At 40.6% G+C, this 20162-nt stretch overlaps 1 protein-coding gene and 1 long non-coding RNA gene across 3 annotated transcripts; one reads left to right on the top strand and one right to left on the bottom strand.

The window, feature by feature from the left end:
* Positions 1–275: 275 nt before the first annotated feature.
* Rbm45 (RNA binding motif protein 45) lies at positions 276–20162 on the bottom strand. Of its 2 annotated transcripts, none has more exons than XM_059260750.1 (10): positions 19771–20162; positions 16776–16898; positions 15216–15342; positions 12754–12876; positions 11679–11864; positions 9571–9700; positions 9322–9406; positions 8981–9144; positions 7387–7585; positions 276–984 (listed from the first exon to the last, which is right to left on the bottom strand). In XM_059260750.1, the coding sequence occupies exons 1-9, from the start codon at positions 20068–20070 to the stop codon at positions 7393–7395; spliced, it is 1431 nt and encodes a 476-aa protein (XP_059116733.1). In that variant the 5' UTR covers positions 20071–20162; the 3' UTR covers positions 276–984; positions 7387–7392. The 2 variants fall into 2 exon arrangements, with proteins under 2 accessions (XP_059116733.1, XP_059116732.1); XM_059260749.1 differs by lacking the exon at positions 276–984 and adding an exon at positions 4448–4739.
* On the top strand, positions 7552–9286 carry LOC131909265 (uncharacterized). Its single transcript, XR_009378812.1, has 2 exons — positions 7552–7634; positions 9054–9286. It is a non-coding gene; the product is annotated as an uncharacterized LOC131909265 (long non-coding RNA).

Here is a 20162-nt window from a genome sequence, read left to right as displayed (position 1 = left end):
CGACCTTAGACTCTTCCTGCAGTCAATCCTATAAGCCAGAATTGTGGTTTATTTTTCTCCTGCCTTCCTCCAAATGCCACACTGGCACCTCTATTCTCTAGTGCAGTTTTCTTTGTGGTAAATAAGAAGTCTTTTCTGATCAACAGTAAGAGTGTAAACGCTGTTTCTTAGGGCCACAACTGAACACAATAGAATTTATTTTTAAAAAAAAAGGTTAAAAAAATCAAAGGATATATTTTGATATATCACATCTTTGAATAATTGATAAACGACACTGAAGTAGATAACTTTATTTTTACAGCATTAAAAAAAAATAAAAATAATAGAACAAATACCCCTAACAGTCTGACCTAGCTGCTATGCCCTAGGCACCACAGGCTGGAACATAACATTACTCTCTACATAAGAAAATCAGTTGGTTGTGCACTGCTTACAAATGGCGGAGAATTCATGAAACAGACTCTGAAGAGCATCTGTGAATAGGCACTTCCACTGTCTGACTACGCTCAGTATTTTCCCAGCTTTTGTGGGAAACAGTACTTACCTTGTCACAGAGTTTCCCATCTCAAATACAATCATTTTCTTAAAATAACCCCCTGAAGTCTTCCTTCTCCCGCGTCTGCAACGCTCTGGTCAGGTAGGCAGTTTTTACAGATGCTACCGTGATTGTGGCCTCGGTCAACCTGCATTTTTGCTAGGTCACACAGACCTTGACACGCAGGCTTCAATTCCTAATGGGTAACCTCAGACTTCCCCTTTCTGGGGCAATCACTCAGACGGACTGGCAGGGACTGGTGCATTTTCTCCAAGCATGGTCTTTTCTCATCCTCAGGAGCAAATGCAGCCATCAATCACATCTGCTCAGCTCAAAGTACGAGCCCTGCAGTGAGGGCACTACAGCTTCGCATCTAACCACACGTTTCCGTCACTCTATCCATACCATACCTTTAGTTCCCAGGGTCCACGGGCTCTTGAGTACTGTTTCTAGAAAAGGAAATGATACAATCCACTCATTAGACTTCCGGATACTACAATGGAACTTGTTATCAAATGATGAACATTATCTTTCCCCTCTTTAGTAAAATCATGTAAAAATAATTCTAAGTTTCTTTTTCTGATGCTGAAATGGGGTGAACCTGCTAAGATTTTTAATAGAGCTTAATATCCACATATGTATGAAATCATGCCTGAGTGAGGCTATACCACTATGTAAAACTTCTTATATTTATTATCTATCAGTTGCTTATTGCAATTCATATTTACTGACACTAAGCTGAGGAAAAGGAGATACTTAATTTTCAGTGTAGGAAAACATATAGACAGCTTCTTAGTGTTCTTCAGCAAGCTAAGCCAAAGTCTAACATTTGGAAACTGTTTAGAACAGAATATTGCAAACTGAAAAACCAAAGGGAAGTTGTTGAAAAATCTCTGTCCACCACATTGCAAACTGGGGCAGCCACTCTGGCAATCAGTGTGGAGAATTCTCAAAAAGCGAAAAATAAATCTCCCTTATTATGGCCAAGCTATACCTTCCCTATACCATGTGCCCAAAGAACTCAGTATTCTATTTCAGATAATGCTTATCCAAGTTCATCGCTGTTCTGTTCACAATAGCTTGGAAATAGAAACAACCTAAATGTCCTTCAACTGACAAATGGATACTGAAAATGTGGTGCACCTATACTGTGGAATATTAGTCAGCTGTAAAGAAAGAGGAAATCGAGAAACTTGCAAGTAAATGGATGGAACCAGAAAGCACTATTCTAAATGAGGTAACCCAGACCCAGAAAGACAAATGCCCATGTTCTCAATCATCTGAGGTTCCTAGCTCCAAATCTTCAGATGTGAGTATATAACCTGGAGTAACCGTCACTTCCAGCCTGCACACCCAATGCCTGGTCTCAGTGGCTGAAGTGCAGAGGAGGAATCCATGACCCTCTGTCTTGCTTCTCTCTTGTCTCCAAAACCTGTACCATGTCAAGTTTGGCTGAGAACTTGGGGTGGGCCCTGACCTCTTCCGGCCACAGCTGCAGCAGCTTTTGTGAGAAGGTGAAAACTTCTCTACTTACTTGCCTTCCATGAGCAGCAAAACTTTTAATGCCTCCGCTCCCAAATACACACGATCTGAGCATTAGCTGGGTGGGGTCTTACCCTCAGAGCATCGTTCCTGTTATATTACAGAGCCATGGGCTTCTCTTTAATGTGCCAACTCTTTTAACAGTTACAGCCTTTTCCAGCACAAGACCCAGCTGCAATCTTAAGCTTTTTAGTGCTCTTTTCCATTCCAAACTAAGGGTTTTATTTTTTCCCCTGTCCCGCTTGCTGCTCATTGCAGATTTTCCCAAGAGTCATCAGTAATAACTATTCACAGAATTTGATGTTACAATGTCTTGGAATTTCCACCACCAAAATTAGCCCATTACTTTTAAATTCAGCTTCATGCAAACTCTCAAAAGCAGGTGGAATGTAGTCAGTGTCTTTTCCAAATTATCTTACGAATAGTCTCTAGCCCAGCTGCTACCTGGAGTCCTTGTTCTCCTCAGGAGCTAGGCCTCTACTGTCTGCATTTATTTTGGCAGTCTTGTATTTTATTCCAGTCTTTGGGACAGGGTCTCACTATGTAGCCTTGGCTGACTTGGAACTCACTAGACCAGACTGGCCTTGAACTCCATAGAGATCCGCCTGCCTATGCTTCCCCAAGTGCCAGGATTAAAGTTACACAACTTCTCTCCGCTTTATCTTCCAAGCTCCTACTACAACAACCTGTTAAGCTCTGCTTCTAACATTTATGACTTTTCAAGAAAGTTCCAAAATCTTCCAAACAATGCCATCATGTGTCCAACTCCATGAGCCTATGGGGGACATTTCTGTTCAAACTACCACGTCGCTCACACAGAACTGAGTGTCGGCTCCGAGAGAGCACTAGAAAACTGCAGGGCAGGAAGGCGTTGACAGCCACGGCAAAGAAGCAGGAGAAACATAAAGAACAGCAGATGAAAACTGTAAGATGGTGGGATTTATCTCTAACTATGAGGATTAGCCAAAAGTATTAGACATTCTGGGAAGACACAGGAAGCTTCCTTTGTTTAAAAATGTGCTATTTTTACACAGTATAAACAACTGGACAGGAATATTTTTGAGGGAATTCAAACATAACTGGAGTGTTACAGCCAAACAGTTTGTAAATAATTTAATTGCAATCTATGAAAAGTGAACTGTGTATAGGAAACAAGTTTTGGAGGAATGAATCTGCTGGTAACGAATCTTCGGTTTTCTTTACTTCAGGTCTTCATTTCCTCCGGAGCATTGCCTCTTACCAAAGCATGGCTCCTGGCTCATAGAAAAATTCTGGCTCAGTTTTTGCCTGGAAAGATCAGTTGAGATTTTGTTTTCTAAATTTCTAAAAAACTGATTCAAAGAAAGGATTTTCAGTTTTCACTAGAGGAATGTCCAGGTTTGAAATAGTCTATTATGCTCCCTGTGTTTGAGCGTTCCCTATCTGTAGTTTAACTCGGGATATGACAGGCACAAAGAGGAGGTGATTAAACAATGTTTTAACAACTATAAGTCATTATACCTTCTTTTAAGTTGCTAAGTCCTTGATTTCATCTTTTTAAGAGCTGATAAAATTTCTGTTCTTGAATTTTCAAAATACAAAGTATTTAGTAATTTTTTCTTGTTTTGTTTGACAGGATCTCAACCCTAGGCTGGTTTCCAATACACAGCAATCCTCCTGCCTCAGCCTCCTAAGTGTTGAGATTATGGATATGATACACCATGCCTGATAGGTTCACAGTTTTTAGTTTTCATTTCAAAATGAGTCAATCTTTTATCATAGTCTGTTGTGATAATTGCTTGCACAGCATATTTTTGGGCTGGCCATTATGTTTCTATATTTACAATGAAAAAAAAATGTCCATTCTCTCAAAGCCACTGTTACTTAAGTTAGGTGTGACAGCCTAGACCTACAGTCTTGGACGGGAGATCAGGAGGAGCAGGGGTTCCAAATCAGTCCATTACTACATGACAAATGTCAAACAACCCCTCTAAATTTCTCAATCATTGACACGTTTCATCCTAAGAAATGCGCACAAAATTATCAACAGATTTTGGTCTAGCAGTAAGTACCCAGCACTCCACTCTTCCTGGTGAAAGGTCTCGTGCCTGTGCCACGGCAGAGTTGACAGTGAGTGTGGATTGAGTGTGGAACTTGTTCCCCTGCTAACTCTAAGGTGCAAGTGGCTGAAAGAAACACCTTTATTTCATGTTTCACTGGGAAGAGACTGGCAATCACATTGTTTCATACACCTGATGTGTTTCTACTTTCACAGATATCAACATGTGAAAATCCACATCTCAAAATCAATGAGAAATGCCACTTACTGACATTCTAAACACCTCCTATTACTATTTTTTCATTCTTGTCTTTCACATAAATAAGTCATGATTTAGTTATCCAAAGCAAACTTTATTTCTGCTATACATGACAACATATTTCTCTATGGAAGCTTTATTTCTGCTATTTACAACATTTTCTTCTAGGAAACAACTACTATATTAGTTTTACCATTAAAGTCAGACAAAAATACAAGTCAGAAATCCCAGGCAAGCAATGGTGTGTAGACTATCAGATATGTGAAAAAAAGAAAAAAAAAGCTGTCAACTGTCCACAGGGAGTTTGTCCAGTCCCGTTTTTTCAGTCAGTCAGCTGAGGATTATGTCATTAGTTAGTCTTTGTTCTGTAGAAAGAACACAATACAAGGATGAAAATCATCACCTGAAAGGGAATAGCTGCTGTGTTTAGTATTCCCAAACTGTCAGGAATTCTTTAACTTCTACATAGCCAGTCTGATCTGTTCAATCATAAATGCCACCAAGTAAACAAAACCAAACTTACTCAGAAGGTCGATGCCAGCAGGTACTGGATTTCTAGAGGGAAATTCTGTGAATTACCTTAAAACCAGATGCTGTGAAATATTAAAATTTCTATTTTCCTCAAATAGAAAGAGAAATATATTATAAACACAAGACTCATCTCAAAATAGGGCTCAACTACTTTCAACATTGACTCTTAACCAATTTTTTTACTTTTTAGGTGTGGCTCATCTAGTCCCAGGCTTACTCCTCAGAAACAAAAGCAACTAGCATTCAGGAGCCACTGCACCAACCACACCAAAGAAATGACTGCTACACACATGTAAGATGTGGGAGTCTATCATACTCTTTGTTGAACCTTAAAAAAAGACTATTCAGTTACTGAAACAGGGTCTCACAGTGTCTTCCAGGCTGGCCTTCAGCTCTTGAATCTGTATGATTCTTCTGCCTTAGTCTCCCAAGAACTGCAACTATAGGTTCAGGCTACCAAACTTGGCCAATACAATTACTTAATGCACCTCAAAAGGTAGAAAATCTCACTATGACATCCCAGGTAAACAGAAGATGTGCAGAAAAAATAAATGCCATGGTGCAATTAGAAGGTATCCAGGTTCTAGCTATTTCTACCCTAACCAAGTCACTATCTTCAAGTTATATGACTCCTTTTGACCTCTGCCCTGAATATGCATCCCAGTTCAATAATGGGAAAGGGACAGACTCACACTTTGATGGCTAGCCTTGCTGGAAGCTGCAGTTCCTTTCATTAGGAAGCAGATGAATGCACATCGCCATGAGGGCGAAGCTGCTGTGTTTTAAAACTTGGAACTCATGGCAGCAGCTGGCTGGTAGCTGTGTACCACCCAGCTTTTACTTTCTGACCACTGGATGAGATAACATCGGAAAGGCTCCAGTACAGCCATACATGTAAGAGTTTTAGCTCATATTTACAAAGCTTTTCTTTCATTTTACCAGGAATTCTGCTGCCTCCGTGCCTCACAACAAACCTCACAAAAAAACCAGGCCTCCACAAAGTGAATGGATCTATACAGATGTAAGCGTTAGAGGTGGTCCAGTCCAAATCTTCTGCTGCATGCTTTCACACTCTCTCTAAAGCTCTCTCTACGTATCCACATTAACCTCAGTCAGTATTCCTACTCTAGTCTGCTGAGTGCGGAGACTACAAGCCAATCATTCCCTGGAAAATGTCAATTTATCATTAGGAAAGGCTCAACCATGAGAGTACCTTGTCCATTTTCCTGTACTAGGATATTACTGCCCTTTTAAAGGTCAAAGATTCCCCGAATAAAGCAGTAATGGTCACTTATACGCTAAAATATTTAGACAAAGGGGGTAAGTGTAATTTCTGCAGAATATTTTAAAGGACTGTTCGCTTAAACAGAATTAAATTAATAATATTTTATTAGTAAAGAAGAAAATTTGCTTGCTAATTCTCTTTCACTGGTAACTAAATACTTTTAGAGCTAACTGCCAACTGTTTAGTGCAATGAATGTAGATTCTGTCGTTAAATTAAGACATTTAGAAGCATTTTAAAGTAGGATTATTCTATGGGCCCCAGTGGACATTTTTCACTGCCAATGAAGGAGGAACTAACGATTTGCTTTGCTTTACAAAAGAAGAGTCTTCAGTGATGAGGCCTACGATGACTGATTCTGACCGTTACCAGCTCACAGCAATGGTCAGAACTGGACGCACCTGCCATGTAGCAGGGCTGGGAGGATGATGAGTGTAGGAAACAGGAAACAGATTGTCCCTGAAACTTAGAACTCATTAGAGTAAAACAATCTAAAGATGATGTCTCCCTTAAGTCACAGATAAAACCCACCACTGAAAAAGAAGATTGAGTTTTGAAAACTAATCAAGAGCAAAAGGAATTCATATGTTGTATCATATTCATAAGAAAAGGGGAGTTAGCAAATGGTCAGAGTCCTTTAAAAATACATAGGTGCACATGGAAATATTTTCTGAATGTATACTTTTAAAGAGCAAACTTGTAAATCTGAGTTCAGAAAGACACCAAGATTTAGGTTTAAAAGGTCCTATATATATATATATATATATATATATATATATATATATATAATTTTATACTGTTTTTCAATAGTAAGAGGTCAAAAGATTACTTTTTAAAAAGACCTATTTTATTATTTATGTGTATGTACTTATGTGTCTGTCTGTGGGTATGTATACATGACTGAATGTGTCTGGGTTCACATTGGATTGCCCCAGACCTTTCAGTACACACAGGTGTTCTAAGCAGCCTGATGTGGGTCTTCTGGAAGAGCAGCAAGCACCCTTAGCTGCTACTCCATCTTTCCAGGCCTGAGTTTAAACAACTTTTAAATTTAAAAAACACATTGCAAAAAGAACTTGGCTTTGTTAGTAGGGTTTAAGCCAACAAGGTTTCAACTAGCTTCTGAAACCCCCGGAGGAAAAGCTCGCAAGTGAAGGACTTACAGAGACTCCTTCACCAGCGGGGAAGGAACACTTACCAAGACTCAGTAAGTTCTCTGCCTCTTTTTGGATTCTTCTCTTGGGGAGTCCGCCAGCATGACTTTCAGTCTGACCCCGTTCAGAATCTTCCCATGCAGAGTCGTGATTGCGTCGGTGGCGCTTATCCTATCTGCGTACTTGACGTAGCCCACGTTCTTTCCTGACACAAGGTAAACTTCGATCAGGTTACCAAAACGACTGAAACAAAGTAAAAGACCAAAGTATCAGAAACAGAGGGATGCTCTCAGTAAGTTCTCAACGCGGGTCTTGACTGTTTCCCAGCGTCTACCTGTGGCCAACATCTGACGGCGCCAGACACTCCACAAGCAGCCCCTTCTTCAGCAGTTCTCTTAGTGCTCTCGGACGCCTCCTTCCCCGCCAACAGCATCTTTAGTTTTTCCTTACTCTAACATTCTCTTCACGTCTCTCCTTGCCCCATGGCTGTCCCTCTCCTCCTCCCTCTAACGTTATCTTCACATTACCCATGGCTGTCCCTCTCCAATTTATTCTCTCCTCTGTCTTCTGACTTTTTCCCTAAAAATCTCAACAGTTCCACCAGGCCTTCCAGGTGAGGATGAACTTAGCTTTCAGGATACTCATTGGCTTCTCCAGCTTTGAATCCCCCACAATCTCTCAAAGCCTGTATTCACGAATGACTTCTTTTTATTCTTTTTTGGCAGGAAAACAAACAACCCCCCCAAACCCTAACTACACCTCCAACCTCTTCCTCCAGCAAAACTAGGTTTATCCTGCAGGGCACACACCTTGTTAAAAGAGAAACCTCAGAATTTCTGTGGTCCCGACCACTGCTGTTCTGTATAATTAATGTCTTGTTAGTGTAATAAAATATTTTGTTTACATCACATTTAGCACCCCAGCCCAGTGGCTGCCTGGCACAGAGATGTGGCTCAAAACAAAACAAAACAAAAGCTAAATTAATCAGTTACGTCAACATACCATCACCACATGGCTGGTAGTTTGTGTGGATCTGTAACATGCTTCCTATTTGCTTAACTCTAGTATTCTTAGAAGGCAAAAGGAAAATGTCTTTAAAAAAAGGAAGAAGAAAAGCTATGGTAGATATAAAGTTATAGTAAAATATAAAAATAGTTATTTTTCCTCTCCTTTCCTTTATGCTTATATACTATCCCCTATAATCAAGTGATTTGCTCTACATGACATAATATTCAGGATCCAACCAAGTGCTGGCCAAATGTAAGCTACTTAGTCAACTGTTCAACTGAATTACAGGAAGGAGATGGAATAGGAAGACAGGTCTATGCAAATGCATCCTCTCCCAAGAGACAAGTGATTGTCCATTCTACACCTGCAGCTTTAAAAACCATCCTCATGTCTTATGTCTTAAAAACAACACCAACAACAAAAATCCCAGGGAATTCTGTGTAGAGGTTAGGATATGTGCCTGACAAAGGAAATGATCATAAACTGAAAAGATCAATAAGGAGTCTTTGAAACCTCCGAACAGGCCGTCTCTCAGGTGTAGGATCATGAGAATGGCAGGTACTTGCTTAAATGCACTGAACGTACTTGTTTATAACTACCAATGTGCAGCTTTGTAGAAGTGATTCTTACCAGAATATATCCTCCAATACGTCTAACGGTAAAGGATGAGGATTAAACACGATAAAAAGTCTTTCTTTAACAGGCGTTTCGGGAGGGGCTTTCTTTTTGCACGATGGAAGAACAACATCTGTCTGGATTTGTGGCAACTGTGACCCAGAACTTCCTCCAAATTGCTGTGGAAGAGTCAGGCACAAAGGGAGAGAAATAAGATTGCCCTTTGGGGATTTGGGGCCAAGAGCTAAAGATGCACCCATGTGGTCTTTTACAATAGCTCTGAAGATGTTCTTTCTTCAATAATAAACAAATGTCATATTATCTCTTGACTGCATTACAGAGTCACACCTACTTACCAGAAACTGCTGCTGACCTGGGTCACTCCACACCATTGATGCCAGCTGTGACGTCACCATCTGTGTGGCCATTTTTCTGATGAGACTGGAAACAACAACCGACAATTGACAGAAAACTAGAACTACTCAGCATCTTACCAGTGACTTGGTGTGACTTCCTCACCTGAGATTAACTGTGTCTTTACATTCTTCAAACCACAGTCACGTCCACCCACAGCTTGGCTAGGACGTTCCTGGAACGGTACTTACTCTGCCGGATTACTTCCATCATCCAGGAAGGAAACACCTATCCGATTCCCAGGGGGGTACTGGAATCCATGCAATTTGTATTTTGCGTAAATAGCAGATGCTACGTTAAAATACTGAACCACACCATGACCTAAAATAGAGAATATACAGAAACCGAAAAGGCAGCTGACGGCGGGCAGCCTTAAGGCCCCAGTTACAATGAACTTGAAGACAAAAAACACAGAACTTTGATTATTATCACACTACAGTAAACACAAAATCAGTGAAAACAGAACAAAGCGCTGCTAAACACATCGGCAAGATTATTTGTAGGCAATGAAGTGTGAGCCAAAGTTTGGCAAAACAGAAACATAGTACTTTAAGAAAGTGTACTATCAGCATATATTCCATCTAATGAGTTGAATTTTAAGACCCTCCCTCCCTCCATTTTTTTCTCAGTAGACCACACCATTGGCCTTTAACTGGCAATCCCCCTGCCTATGTCCCAGTGAGGACCAGCACTACAGGCACTCTCCACCAGGCCCAGCTTAAATTTTCTTACAGACTATCAATATATAAAAACCAAACTCTTAATTCTTTGAAACGAGTTTTTCTTCTTATCCTGTGTACTCAGCTAGTGGGAAGAGTGGAGGAAGGCAGTATGTATGAAAAACAGCAGGGCGATGACAGAGTCTTAACCCTACAAGTTGCCCATTTCACATTCCTTTGATGAGATTTCAGCCTGGGGATAGGTTTTAATTAAGAGGGCATCACTGAAGGGAGGGAAAGATTTATCCTCGAGCCCAGGAGCCTGTGACACAACCAAAAGGTTTTCATGACTTATCTGTAAGATAACCTATTTTGGGGAAAAACACAGTATCATATTCCTTTGTAAATCAAATGTACTGATTAGTTTTTACTGTCAACTTGACACACCCTAGAGTCACTTGGAGAGGGGGACCTCAGCTAAAGTACTGCCTGGATCAGAACATCTGTTGATATGCCTGTGGAGAATGCCTTGGTTGTAACTAACACACTTTGTTTCTACTGCAAATCTGAGAATGTACAGAGAGATGCACCGCACTTAGGATGCAAGAGAGTTTAAGAAAAAGAGACTTGGAGATGGTTGTGAAATATTATTTTAAGATATGTTACATTTGTTCATGCTGTGGAGCATTTGTTTAATGATGCAAAGATGTGTTGCATTCTTTTATGTTGCATTTGTTGAACTCTGTGAAGCTGTGTTACTGTGCCTGTCTAAAACATCTGATGGTCTAATAAAGAGGTGAACCACCAATAGTGAGGCAGGAGAAAGGATAAGTGGGGCTAGTAGGCAGAGAGCATAGATAGAAGGAGAAATCTAGGAGAGGAGAAAAGAAAGAGCAAGAGAACAAGGAGAGGAGGTTGCTAGGGGCCAGCCAGACCAGATAGACAGCCACAGAGTAAGAGTCAAAGTAAGACATACAGAAGAAAGAAAAGGAAAAAGCCCAGAGGCAAAAGGTAGATGGGATAATTTAAAATTAAGAAAAGCTGGCTAGAAACAAGACAAGCTAAGGCCGGGCATTTATAAGTAAGAATACTTATAAATGTGTGATTTATTTAGGAGCTGGGTGGCAGGCTCCCAAAAGAGCCAAAAGAGAGAGAGAAAAAAAAACAAAAAACAAAAACAAAAACCCAACAACAGAGATGCATGAGGAGGAAATTAAGCATTTTATAACTTTGCTAGCATCAATCCCAAGGGTAAAAACACCCTAGCCTGAGGCACTATTGTTGTACAATGGGATATAGATAATCCTTTATTCTGAGTTAAAATATTTTTATGGTGAATGACTTTTATAAAGAAGATACATTCTCGGATATTTACTTATTAAGGTATCCTTGAATTTTAACTATCAAGTAGGAAAAAAGGAACAGTAGAGGGTAATAGGTAGTAATGAGATTCAAGTATATGATCTACCTGAACGAAAATGTCATTGTGAAAATAACCACTGTACAATAAACATATGTACGTTAACCAGAGAATTAAAAAAAAAAAAACTAGAAAAATACAAAATATAAACTCCCTGTACCATAAACAGTATAAAGATGTGTCATGGATAAAAACCACTTTAACAAAACAGTCATTTTACCATAGTTTGAATAAGGATCTCGCTGAACCTCACAATACTCCAGTCCTGGGACTATGTCAAAAATGCTGAAGAGCTGCTCTTCCGTGAAGGGGACTCTGGACACAACTGACAGGCGTTTAGAGATCGCTTCCTGGCCTCTGCTGTCATTCTTGTCAAAGCTCGGAAATTCAGATGGTTGTTCTCCAACTATATACACACAGAGACACACGCACATATAAAAGTAAATCATTACATTTCTATACATTAAAAACTCATGTAACCATTTTGTACAAGGATCTTTGAACAAAGACACTGTATTTTGGAGTACTGTTTTTAAAAATACGTTTTAAATTTACTCTTTGCGAATTTCACACACGCACACAATGCATTTTGATCACATCTCTCTCTGTTACTTTGTAGTACTGTAGTAGTAGTACTGTAGTAGTAGTACTGTAGTAGTCTACAACCATAAAGAACCAGTCACAAGAAAACAGACAGCTCCACCCACTTCCTTACCAACTTCAACACAGAACAACTACAGGAATGTCTAGTTAAACACCACAGGAAGGAGTTGAGTATATAAAACTGTAAGATATGGCAAGGATTTTACCTGAAAACTTATGCCCATGGCACCCAGGGACCTTGAGTTCCTCACTCCCCCTCACCCTTTTCTAGCCTCTACTTTGGCTATTCTCCTTTCTGGAAACCAAACTTTAAGGTAGCAGACTGCAGGGCTATTTGGGTAACATTTTCATACTTTTGGTTGGCTGTACAAAAGCAGAATTCACACACACACACACACACACACACACACACACACACACACGCACAGGTAGAAGTGACACAGATTAGTTAGTATGTAGATAACGTGTTGCTAGCCAGAGAAATCTATATTGGAAATAAGTTAAACAAAATAAGGGTTCAGTATTAAGGCTATTAGGAGGACTGACCAACTTCTCAGGAAAAACGAAACAAAGATTTTTCATTCACTAGGTAGTGAATTTTCAGGTTGCTGACAAAAGAATGGCTTGAAAATAAAATTAGATCGCATGTCCTGACTATGCTACTAACGTAAAGAAGAAGGCAGTCCACTCACCGAAGGGAAACAGATTGACTCGAGGTTCATGCCCCAAAGTCTCCTGCCGCATGCTGCTGTAATAATCTTGTTCTGGGGACTCGGATACTTTATTTTTAGGTTCAGCCAAGAGCGCTCTGAAACCTGAAAATGAGAATCCATGAATTTTCAAGCCTCATAGCAAATTTAACACATTTGGTTTTGAGGGTCTGACCTAGTTTTAGAAATATAACTATATAAAACAATCTACATGGTGGCCATTTCCATCAGACCCACTTCTTTGTTTTATGGTAAAGGACAAAAAGTAAATGAGAAAATAGAAAACAAAAACAACAAACAAAAACAAACCAAAAACCCGCAAGTAAAGGTCAATCAATACAGACAAGAAAGGTCACCAACGCTATGCCACCCTCCCAAAAGACGGTATCACCCATTTGCCCAGTTTCCTTAGCATCAAAACCCCGCTGGGCACCTTCACATTTAAGCTTTTACCAACCTGCTTCCTTTATATGTACTCTGCACTCTAACTTCTCTGCCTGTTTTTAAGTTACAACTGCAGTTAATCACGACAGCTCTGTAACTGGTCCCTTGTTCTAGATCAAGAGCTCTTGCTGAGGGGGTCTAAGGATTAGCTCCAAAAAGTGGAAGAGGGCGAGGGAGAGACAGTTCAGTGAGTCAAGTGCTGGCCACACAAGCATGGGTATCTGAAGGCAGCTCGCCAACACCCACACAGCAAGCCAGTGAGTCAGACATGCCTGTAATTCCAGCACTGGGGAGGTAGAGACAAGACACCAGGCTAGTCAACTGGTGAGCTCCAGGTTTAGAGAGAACCCTCTCAAAAAAACAAAAACAAACAAACAAACAAACAAACAAACAAACAAACAAAAAAACCAAGGTGGATAAGCCAGTATCTGACCCCCATGCGCACCTTCCCCAAACCCCTACACCAAATGGTACAGTTCCACAAGCCCTCCAAGACAAAACGCTTATTTATATTATGTGTATAGGTGTATTTCAAGGGTTCACAGCATTCATATTATTCAACGACTGCACACATGAAAAATTAGCTGGCTTGAGCCCATTCAATATTTGTGGAAAACAAGATATACTTCTGGTTTTCAGTCTTTAAAAATATTCCTCTATTCTTTATTTTCTAGGAATTAGATAGTCAATATAGATAAAAAACTTTTAAATGCCAAGGCTCCCAGGTACTTCAATTATATCTTCCTCTTAGCATGCTGAGGAGTATACCATAGGGAGTCAATTAAGACTGACGCAGAAATCTAGAAGGACCTAAGAAGAAAATTGTGGTGTGGACTTTAGAAGCACCTAAGAATTCTACTGATCAACAGCAACTCTTCCTGTATATACAGATTTTTATAATAGTCTAAAGCCCAATAATTTATTACACTTCTTATTTCTCAAAGTCAGCTTTATGTATAACATCAAAGTGTCCAATAATTTGTCATTATAGCTTCAAATTAATTACCTGTGATAGCAAATCTCACCAACCCCACCCTTAATTTGTATGTTTGTTAGTATATTAAATCCTGGTTAGGGCTTTGGCCAAACAGGACCAAATACAAAGAATAAGATTTGCTGGGCAGGGGCTGGAGAGATGGCTCAGAGGTTAAGAGCACTGGCGGCTCTTCCTGAGGTCCTGAGTTCAATTCCCAGCATCCACATGGTGACTCACAACCATCTGTAATGAGATCTGGTGCCCTCTTCTGGCCTGCATGCATACATGCGGGCAGAATACTATACACATAATTAATAAAAATTAAAAAAAAAAAATTTGCTGGGCATGGTGGCATATGCCTATAAAGGCAGCACTTAGGAGGCTAAGGCAGAAGGATCACAAGTTCAAGGCCAAGCTGGGCTATACAGCAAGACTCTGTTTTAAAAAAAAACAACAAAGAAAAATATTTTTAAAACTCTAAAAGGGTAAATCAGTTTTTAGTATTTTAAATTAACAAATATTTTTTAAAGCCTCAAACCTATCCAAATAACAAGGCAAGGTGTGCCCTGTGCTTACATCTTGACAACACAGTCACCAAGATAGCTTCAGCACATGATTGATTCAAAGTCCAAATTGTGTTCACCCTTGAATCATATGTTTATGATTCAAATATCATATATTTACTCGCTACTTATTTAACTTTAGCAAAAATCTAGTAGTAGATTTTGCTATTTATAATAGTGAGATTCTTTTTTAAAAGGGCTTTTAGCAAGGTTAAGAAACAAACATATCTGGAGCTGGAAGGATGGCTCAGTGGTTAAGAGCATGTGTTGCTCTTACATAGGACCTGGATTCTGTTCCCAACACCCACACAGTGGCTCACAACCACCAGTAACTCCAGTTCCGAGAGATTTGATACCCTTCTCTGGCCTCTGTGGGCACTGCATCCATGTGGCACACAGATGTACACTCAGGCACAACAACCACACACGTGAAATAAAACTTGAAAGAAAGCCATCCTTACTTCTGTCACAGTTTTCTATTGCTTGCGCGGCTTGTGATGGTTTTAAGTATCGCACGTAACCCAGACCTTTACTTTCTCCAGTGACTTTATTCTTAATAATGCTGCAATACTCGATATCGCCATACACCTATAAAAGTTAAAAGAAATGGCCTCAGGAGACTCAAAACTAGTAACCGAACAGATACTTCAAAATTTAAATTTATACTTACTTGTGTCTCATGCATGCAAACACAGAAATCCTTCAAGACTACACAGACATTCTACACGGCTGATTTTGCCGACAATGAAAATCACGTGCCTTGCCTACACCACAGAGAAACCAAGCCAGGAGAGAAAGAACTTGTCCACATGGTCTTGCTCAGCAGAGGGGTGCGAGGGCTTTGTAACTGGGATTCTGAGATTCAAATCTTAACTCAGCCACTTAGTGACTAGGCAGGTAACTCACCTTCTCTGCACTAGTGTCTTCAGCTGACCACACTGGACTGCTAAAGGTTAAATGGACTAATCTACGTTAGTTAAATGCTTCCACGCCTGGGAAATACCCAACACGCAGCAAGGCTAGCTGAAATTGTCTAGGTGTCTCTAACAGTACCACAAATGGCTGGATGCTCTTTTGAGAAACAGTTCAAAGCGAAACACAATGGTTTACTCAGAAAATTAGTACTTTGTGAGAAAAACACAGTAATGTTTAGTGTTGAAGACACGGGATTCTAAACTCACTGTACGTCATTGAGTATGTATTTTACAAAATTCTCTTGTAAACAACTTTATTATATACTTAGAGTACGATGTTTAATTTTTCTCTTAGAAAAAGATAGGTAAACATTTTCTTACTACTGGACGAAGTATGGAATATAAATTTTTGGAATCTGTTATTCTTAAAAATCAACTTTCAAGGGTAGGGCAAAAGACATAACGGAAATTAATTTTTCCTGCTAGCTTTTTCTTCTTGTTTATTACCCACCCCAAACTTAGTGTTAAAAGGTTAAACAGAAGAAAATACCACACACCCACACCCACACCACAAAAACAACCTTAAAACATTGTTGAGTAACTTCTGTGAAAACCTACATATAGTCATTGCAACAGGTACAAAGATTTAAAATTATTCAAAAAATCATTTCCTCTGATCAGTACTCAGAGCCATACTGTCTTCCCTTAAATATGACCTGTGTAGAAGTGAAATTTTAGGACAAAACCACTTGAAGGAATACCTTTTCTGTAAGTGAGTACAATGTCAACACAGCACAGGCCACGAGAAGTGTTAGTCAACAGCTCACAGGCCTGGGCCTGACTCAGGCCTGCGACTCACTCTACAGAGAGGCAAGAGAGGTGAGAACCAAGAGGAGCTTTGAAACGTTAAAGTCTGAGAGCGGGCTCTGTGAGCAGAGCGGGTTTAAACCTTGGCGCCACCACCTATTAGCTGTGTAGTTTAATGAAAACACTAGCTTTTCACCTCATTTATGAAGTCTGGGCAGAGGGGACTCTGACCATTACTGTCCACTTGTTAGTAACTGTACAAATGTTGAAAACGGAGTTATGATAAGAACATATAAGGACCTTAAATTTATCCCGCAGGTCTTCTTCTGTATAGGACTTTGGAATCATAACAAAGATTCTTGTGAGTTCTTCATCTTCAACATCTCTGTGACTTCCTGAGGATCGGGACTGAGCAATGAAAACCTAAGAAATATACAAAGCCCTCAGAATAATGTTAACTGTATTCCTATTCCTTAAGCCTACTTACTTTATAATACAGGTATACAACTCAGATTAAAATGCAGTGTGGTAGGGTCTTATAATTTTTTTCAAAAGTAATCTTTATTGCAGTGATTAAAAAATTATAATACCAATCTTCACACTGTTCTTTCTAAACACATTTTGACTTTTGTACTTTTTTGGTTTTGTTTGAGACAGTGTCTATGTAACTCTGGCTATGGGAAAACCCTGTATATAGGCCAGACTGGCATTGAATTCAAAGAAATCCCCAGGCCTTTGCCTCCCGAGTGCTTACTTTTGCATTTTGACTACCAAGAGCGGTCACTGTTTGAAAGAACGCACACTTTGTAGTTTGACACAGTGTGGACTAAAGGTCATTATATTCTTGATATAAAAATGTGACGACGTATCTTTCCTTGTCGACGTGTTTGGTCCAATGCTGACTGGACATAAATCAGATTACCATTCATCTTTCTCCTAGTCCTAGCAATGACTCTCCAGACTGAGGGTGCAGCTCAGTGCCTGTCTAGTGTTTATGAAGCCAGGGGTCTGATTCCCAGAGCCCCCACTTCCCACCCCAAAATGTTGCACCTATTTCAAAGCTCTGTTATGGCTGTGTAAGCACATGGGATTGCTATATGTTCATCTTTATGAAATTATCTATTAATATTCTACATACTGAAATCTATCTTCACTGATAAGAGCATTTTAAAAATTTCTACCATACAGTATCTTTATATTTAAAGCATTTTTCTTGCAAACATCACTTAGTTGTGTTTTGGTTTGTTCTTGTTTTTGTTTTACAGAATCTTCTTTTGGGTGGAATGGGGTCTTCCCATGTAGGCTAGGTTGGCTTTGAACTCAGGATTGCTTGCCTGAGCTTCCTGAGTGCAGGGAGAACAGTCATGTGCCAACATGCCTGGCGATGAGCTCCTCCATGAGGTGTTTAGTTCATTTATATTTAATGTAATTATTCATATAGCTGGAGTTAAGTCTAGACATTCTAACTGCTTTCTAACACTACTTTTTTAGAAAAGGGTAGCGTAACCAAACTGATCTGTCTCCATGAATATCCAAATGCTTTCACACGAAGCTGGAAAATTCACAGGAGGCTCTATTGTTCTAATATTGGCAGTTTAATTTTATTACAACATTATCAGGGAGGAGAATCTGAATCTAATTTTCTTTGTAGTACAATATTTGTTCCTCAATTTGTCTTCGTTTTTTATTTTTCCATAGGTATATTAAAATCTGTGACTAAGGCTGTAGACTTGTTTATGCAGCTATAACCGTAATACTCTTAATAGATAATGCCACTGTTTATAATTTGAAATGACATAGACCACCTTATATACAAGGACCCATGAGGTTTTATGCATGTATATATGTGTGTGTTTCCTTTAAGGAGGGCAGAACATCACTGAAGTATGAAAACCACAGACAATGAATTCTTCAGGAGGCAGAAACTCAAAGGAAACCGAATAAAAAACAAAAACATGGCATTGCACACTTTTGTTGAAGAAAGAGAACTCTGGATCCAGGGACACAAAAGTTGTTCCTTTTGCTCAGAAGACAGCTTGTTATAGAGGCAAAGGACCCTACTTATAAGATAGAGCTAGAGACATATCCCTAGGTAGTCTATTTTCAGTCATTTCTTCAATAATGTCCACCTTATGCCAAGAACCACTGAGGTATGAGTAGAAATGGGACCCTACTTATAAGATAGAGCTAGAGACATATCCCTAGGTAGTCTATTTTCAGTCATTTCTTCAATAATGTCCACTTATGCCAAGAACCACTGAGGTATGAGTAGAAATGGCTACTCTAAGTGAATCTAGTCAACACTTCAGTAATGAAGGATCGAAAGGAAGATACAAGAGAATTTCCAAGAAAACGCAAACGTTAGAGAAAACAGGGACCTCGGGCAAAATGAGATGAGAGGTGCCATCGGATCACAGATCTCTACATTTAGAGCCTATCTCTGATAAAGGACTGCATTTACACAGGACAAGGATCGCCTAGTGCATACCTTGTCCTCACAGTTTAACCCCTTCCCTCCCTGATACCCAGCACCCTAGTGCAGCAGTGGCAGGAAAGACTCCATCCCACAGTGCATGAACACTCATAAACGGTATTCTTATAAAACCAAAGCCAGAATTCCCCCAACTCCTGCACCGCTTTCTAGGTTGGGTCCTCTCTAGTATGTAGCATAGCTTGTCACAAAATAATTTTATTTTGATAATCTTGTGGCTATAGGCTGGCACTGTAATATCCCTTGAACTTTGTAAAAACGAAGTATTTGAGAAAAAAAAAAAAAAACTAAAACGAAATTATCTACTAACAAAGGTTAATCAAGTGTCCGAGAGCGGTGGGTCAGAAAAGTCCTAGCAATGGACAGGGAGAGGGGAGCGTCAGGTCGAGTGAGTTATGGTATGTGACAACCTTGGCTGCGCAGTCCTTGCCTGTGGCTACCCAATCGGTTTCTACCCAATCGGTTTCCAGGGGAAGATGCTCCTTCGGCCAGAGGGCGGGGTTCCTCTCCTCCAAACCATCCCTGACTCAAGTTAAGTCTGCTGCTGGGAGCAGAGTCCAGCCCCTTTTTCCTACCTGATACACATCATCCCCAGTGCAGCAGAGGGGCGAAAGAGACACCCCAACCCACACCGCCGTCGTCTCCGCTGGCAACCTCCCTCCCAACCCCGGGCATCCCTACCCCAGACACCCTGACCCGGCCACCTCAACCTGAGACACCCCAACTAGACACCCTTATCCCAGACACCCCAAACCGGGCATCTCTATCCCCGCACACCCTAACCTAGGCACCCCGGTGCCGCACCTTGATGGGCTTGGTGTCGTTGGGGCCAAGGCACTGTCCGTGCATCTCCTCCATAGCCCGGCAGGCCTGTGAGCTGCGGGCGAACTTGACGAAGGCGACGCCCTTGGACTCCTTGGTGTGTTTGTCGCGCACCACCCAGATGTCCTGGATGTCGCCGAAGGGCGAGAAGCGCTCCCTCAGCACCGATTCGGACGTGTACTTGCTGATCACTAGGAAGATGCGGCTGTTGGGCGGCTCGTCCAGGCTGTCCACACCCGGGCGGAAGCCTCCGTTGCCCGCGGAGCTGCTGGCGTCGTCCATGGTGCCCTACCGCGGGGAGGGAGACCGGCGCGGCGCCCTGCCGGCTCAGTCCGACCGGCCAGTCCGCGGCTCCGCTTCCGGAAGAGCCCGGA

Source organism: Peromyscus eremicus, chromosome 4, assembly GCF_949786415.1.
Source record: "Peromyscus eremicus chromosome 4, PerEre_H2_v1, whole genome shotgun sequence".
Taxonomy (NCBI): Eukaryota; Metazoa; Chordata; class Mammalia; order Rodentia; family Cricetidae; genus Peromyscus; species Peromyscus eremicus.
The sequence above is the reverse complement of the archived record's forward strand: the minus strand, read 5'-3'. Positions and strand labels throughout refer to the sequence as shown.

Excerpts from the sequence above, each read along its gene's own strand:
- Rbm45 (XM_059260750.1), bottom strand. The coding sequence starts at position 20,070 with ATGGACGACGCCAGCAGCTCCGCGGGCAACGGAGGCTTCCGCCCGGGT. Across the intron at positions 16,899-19,770 it reads ACGACACCAAGCCCATCAAG|GTTTTCATTGCTCAGTCCCG; the intron begins GTGCGGCACCGG and ends TATATTTCTTAG. Across the intron at positions 15,343-16,775 it reads ACCTGCGGGATAAATTTAAG|GTGTATGGCGATATCGAGTA; the intron begins GTCCTTATATGT and ends TAACTTTTATAG.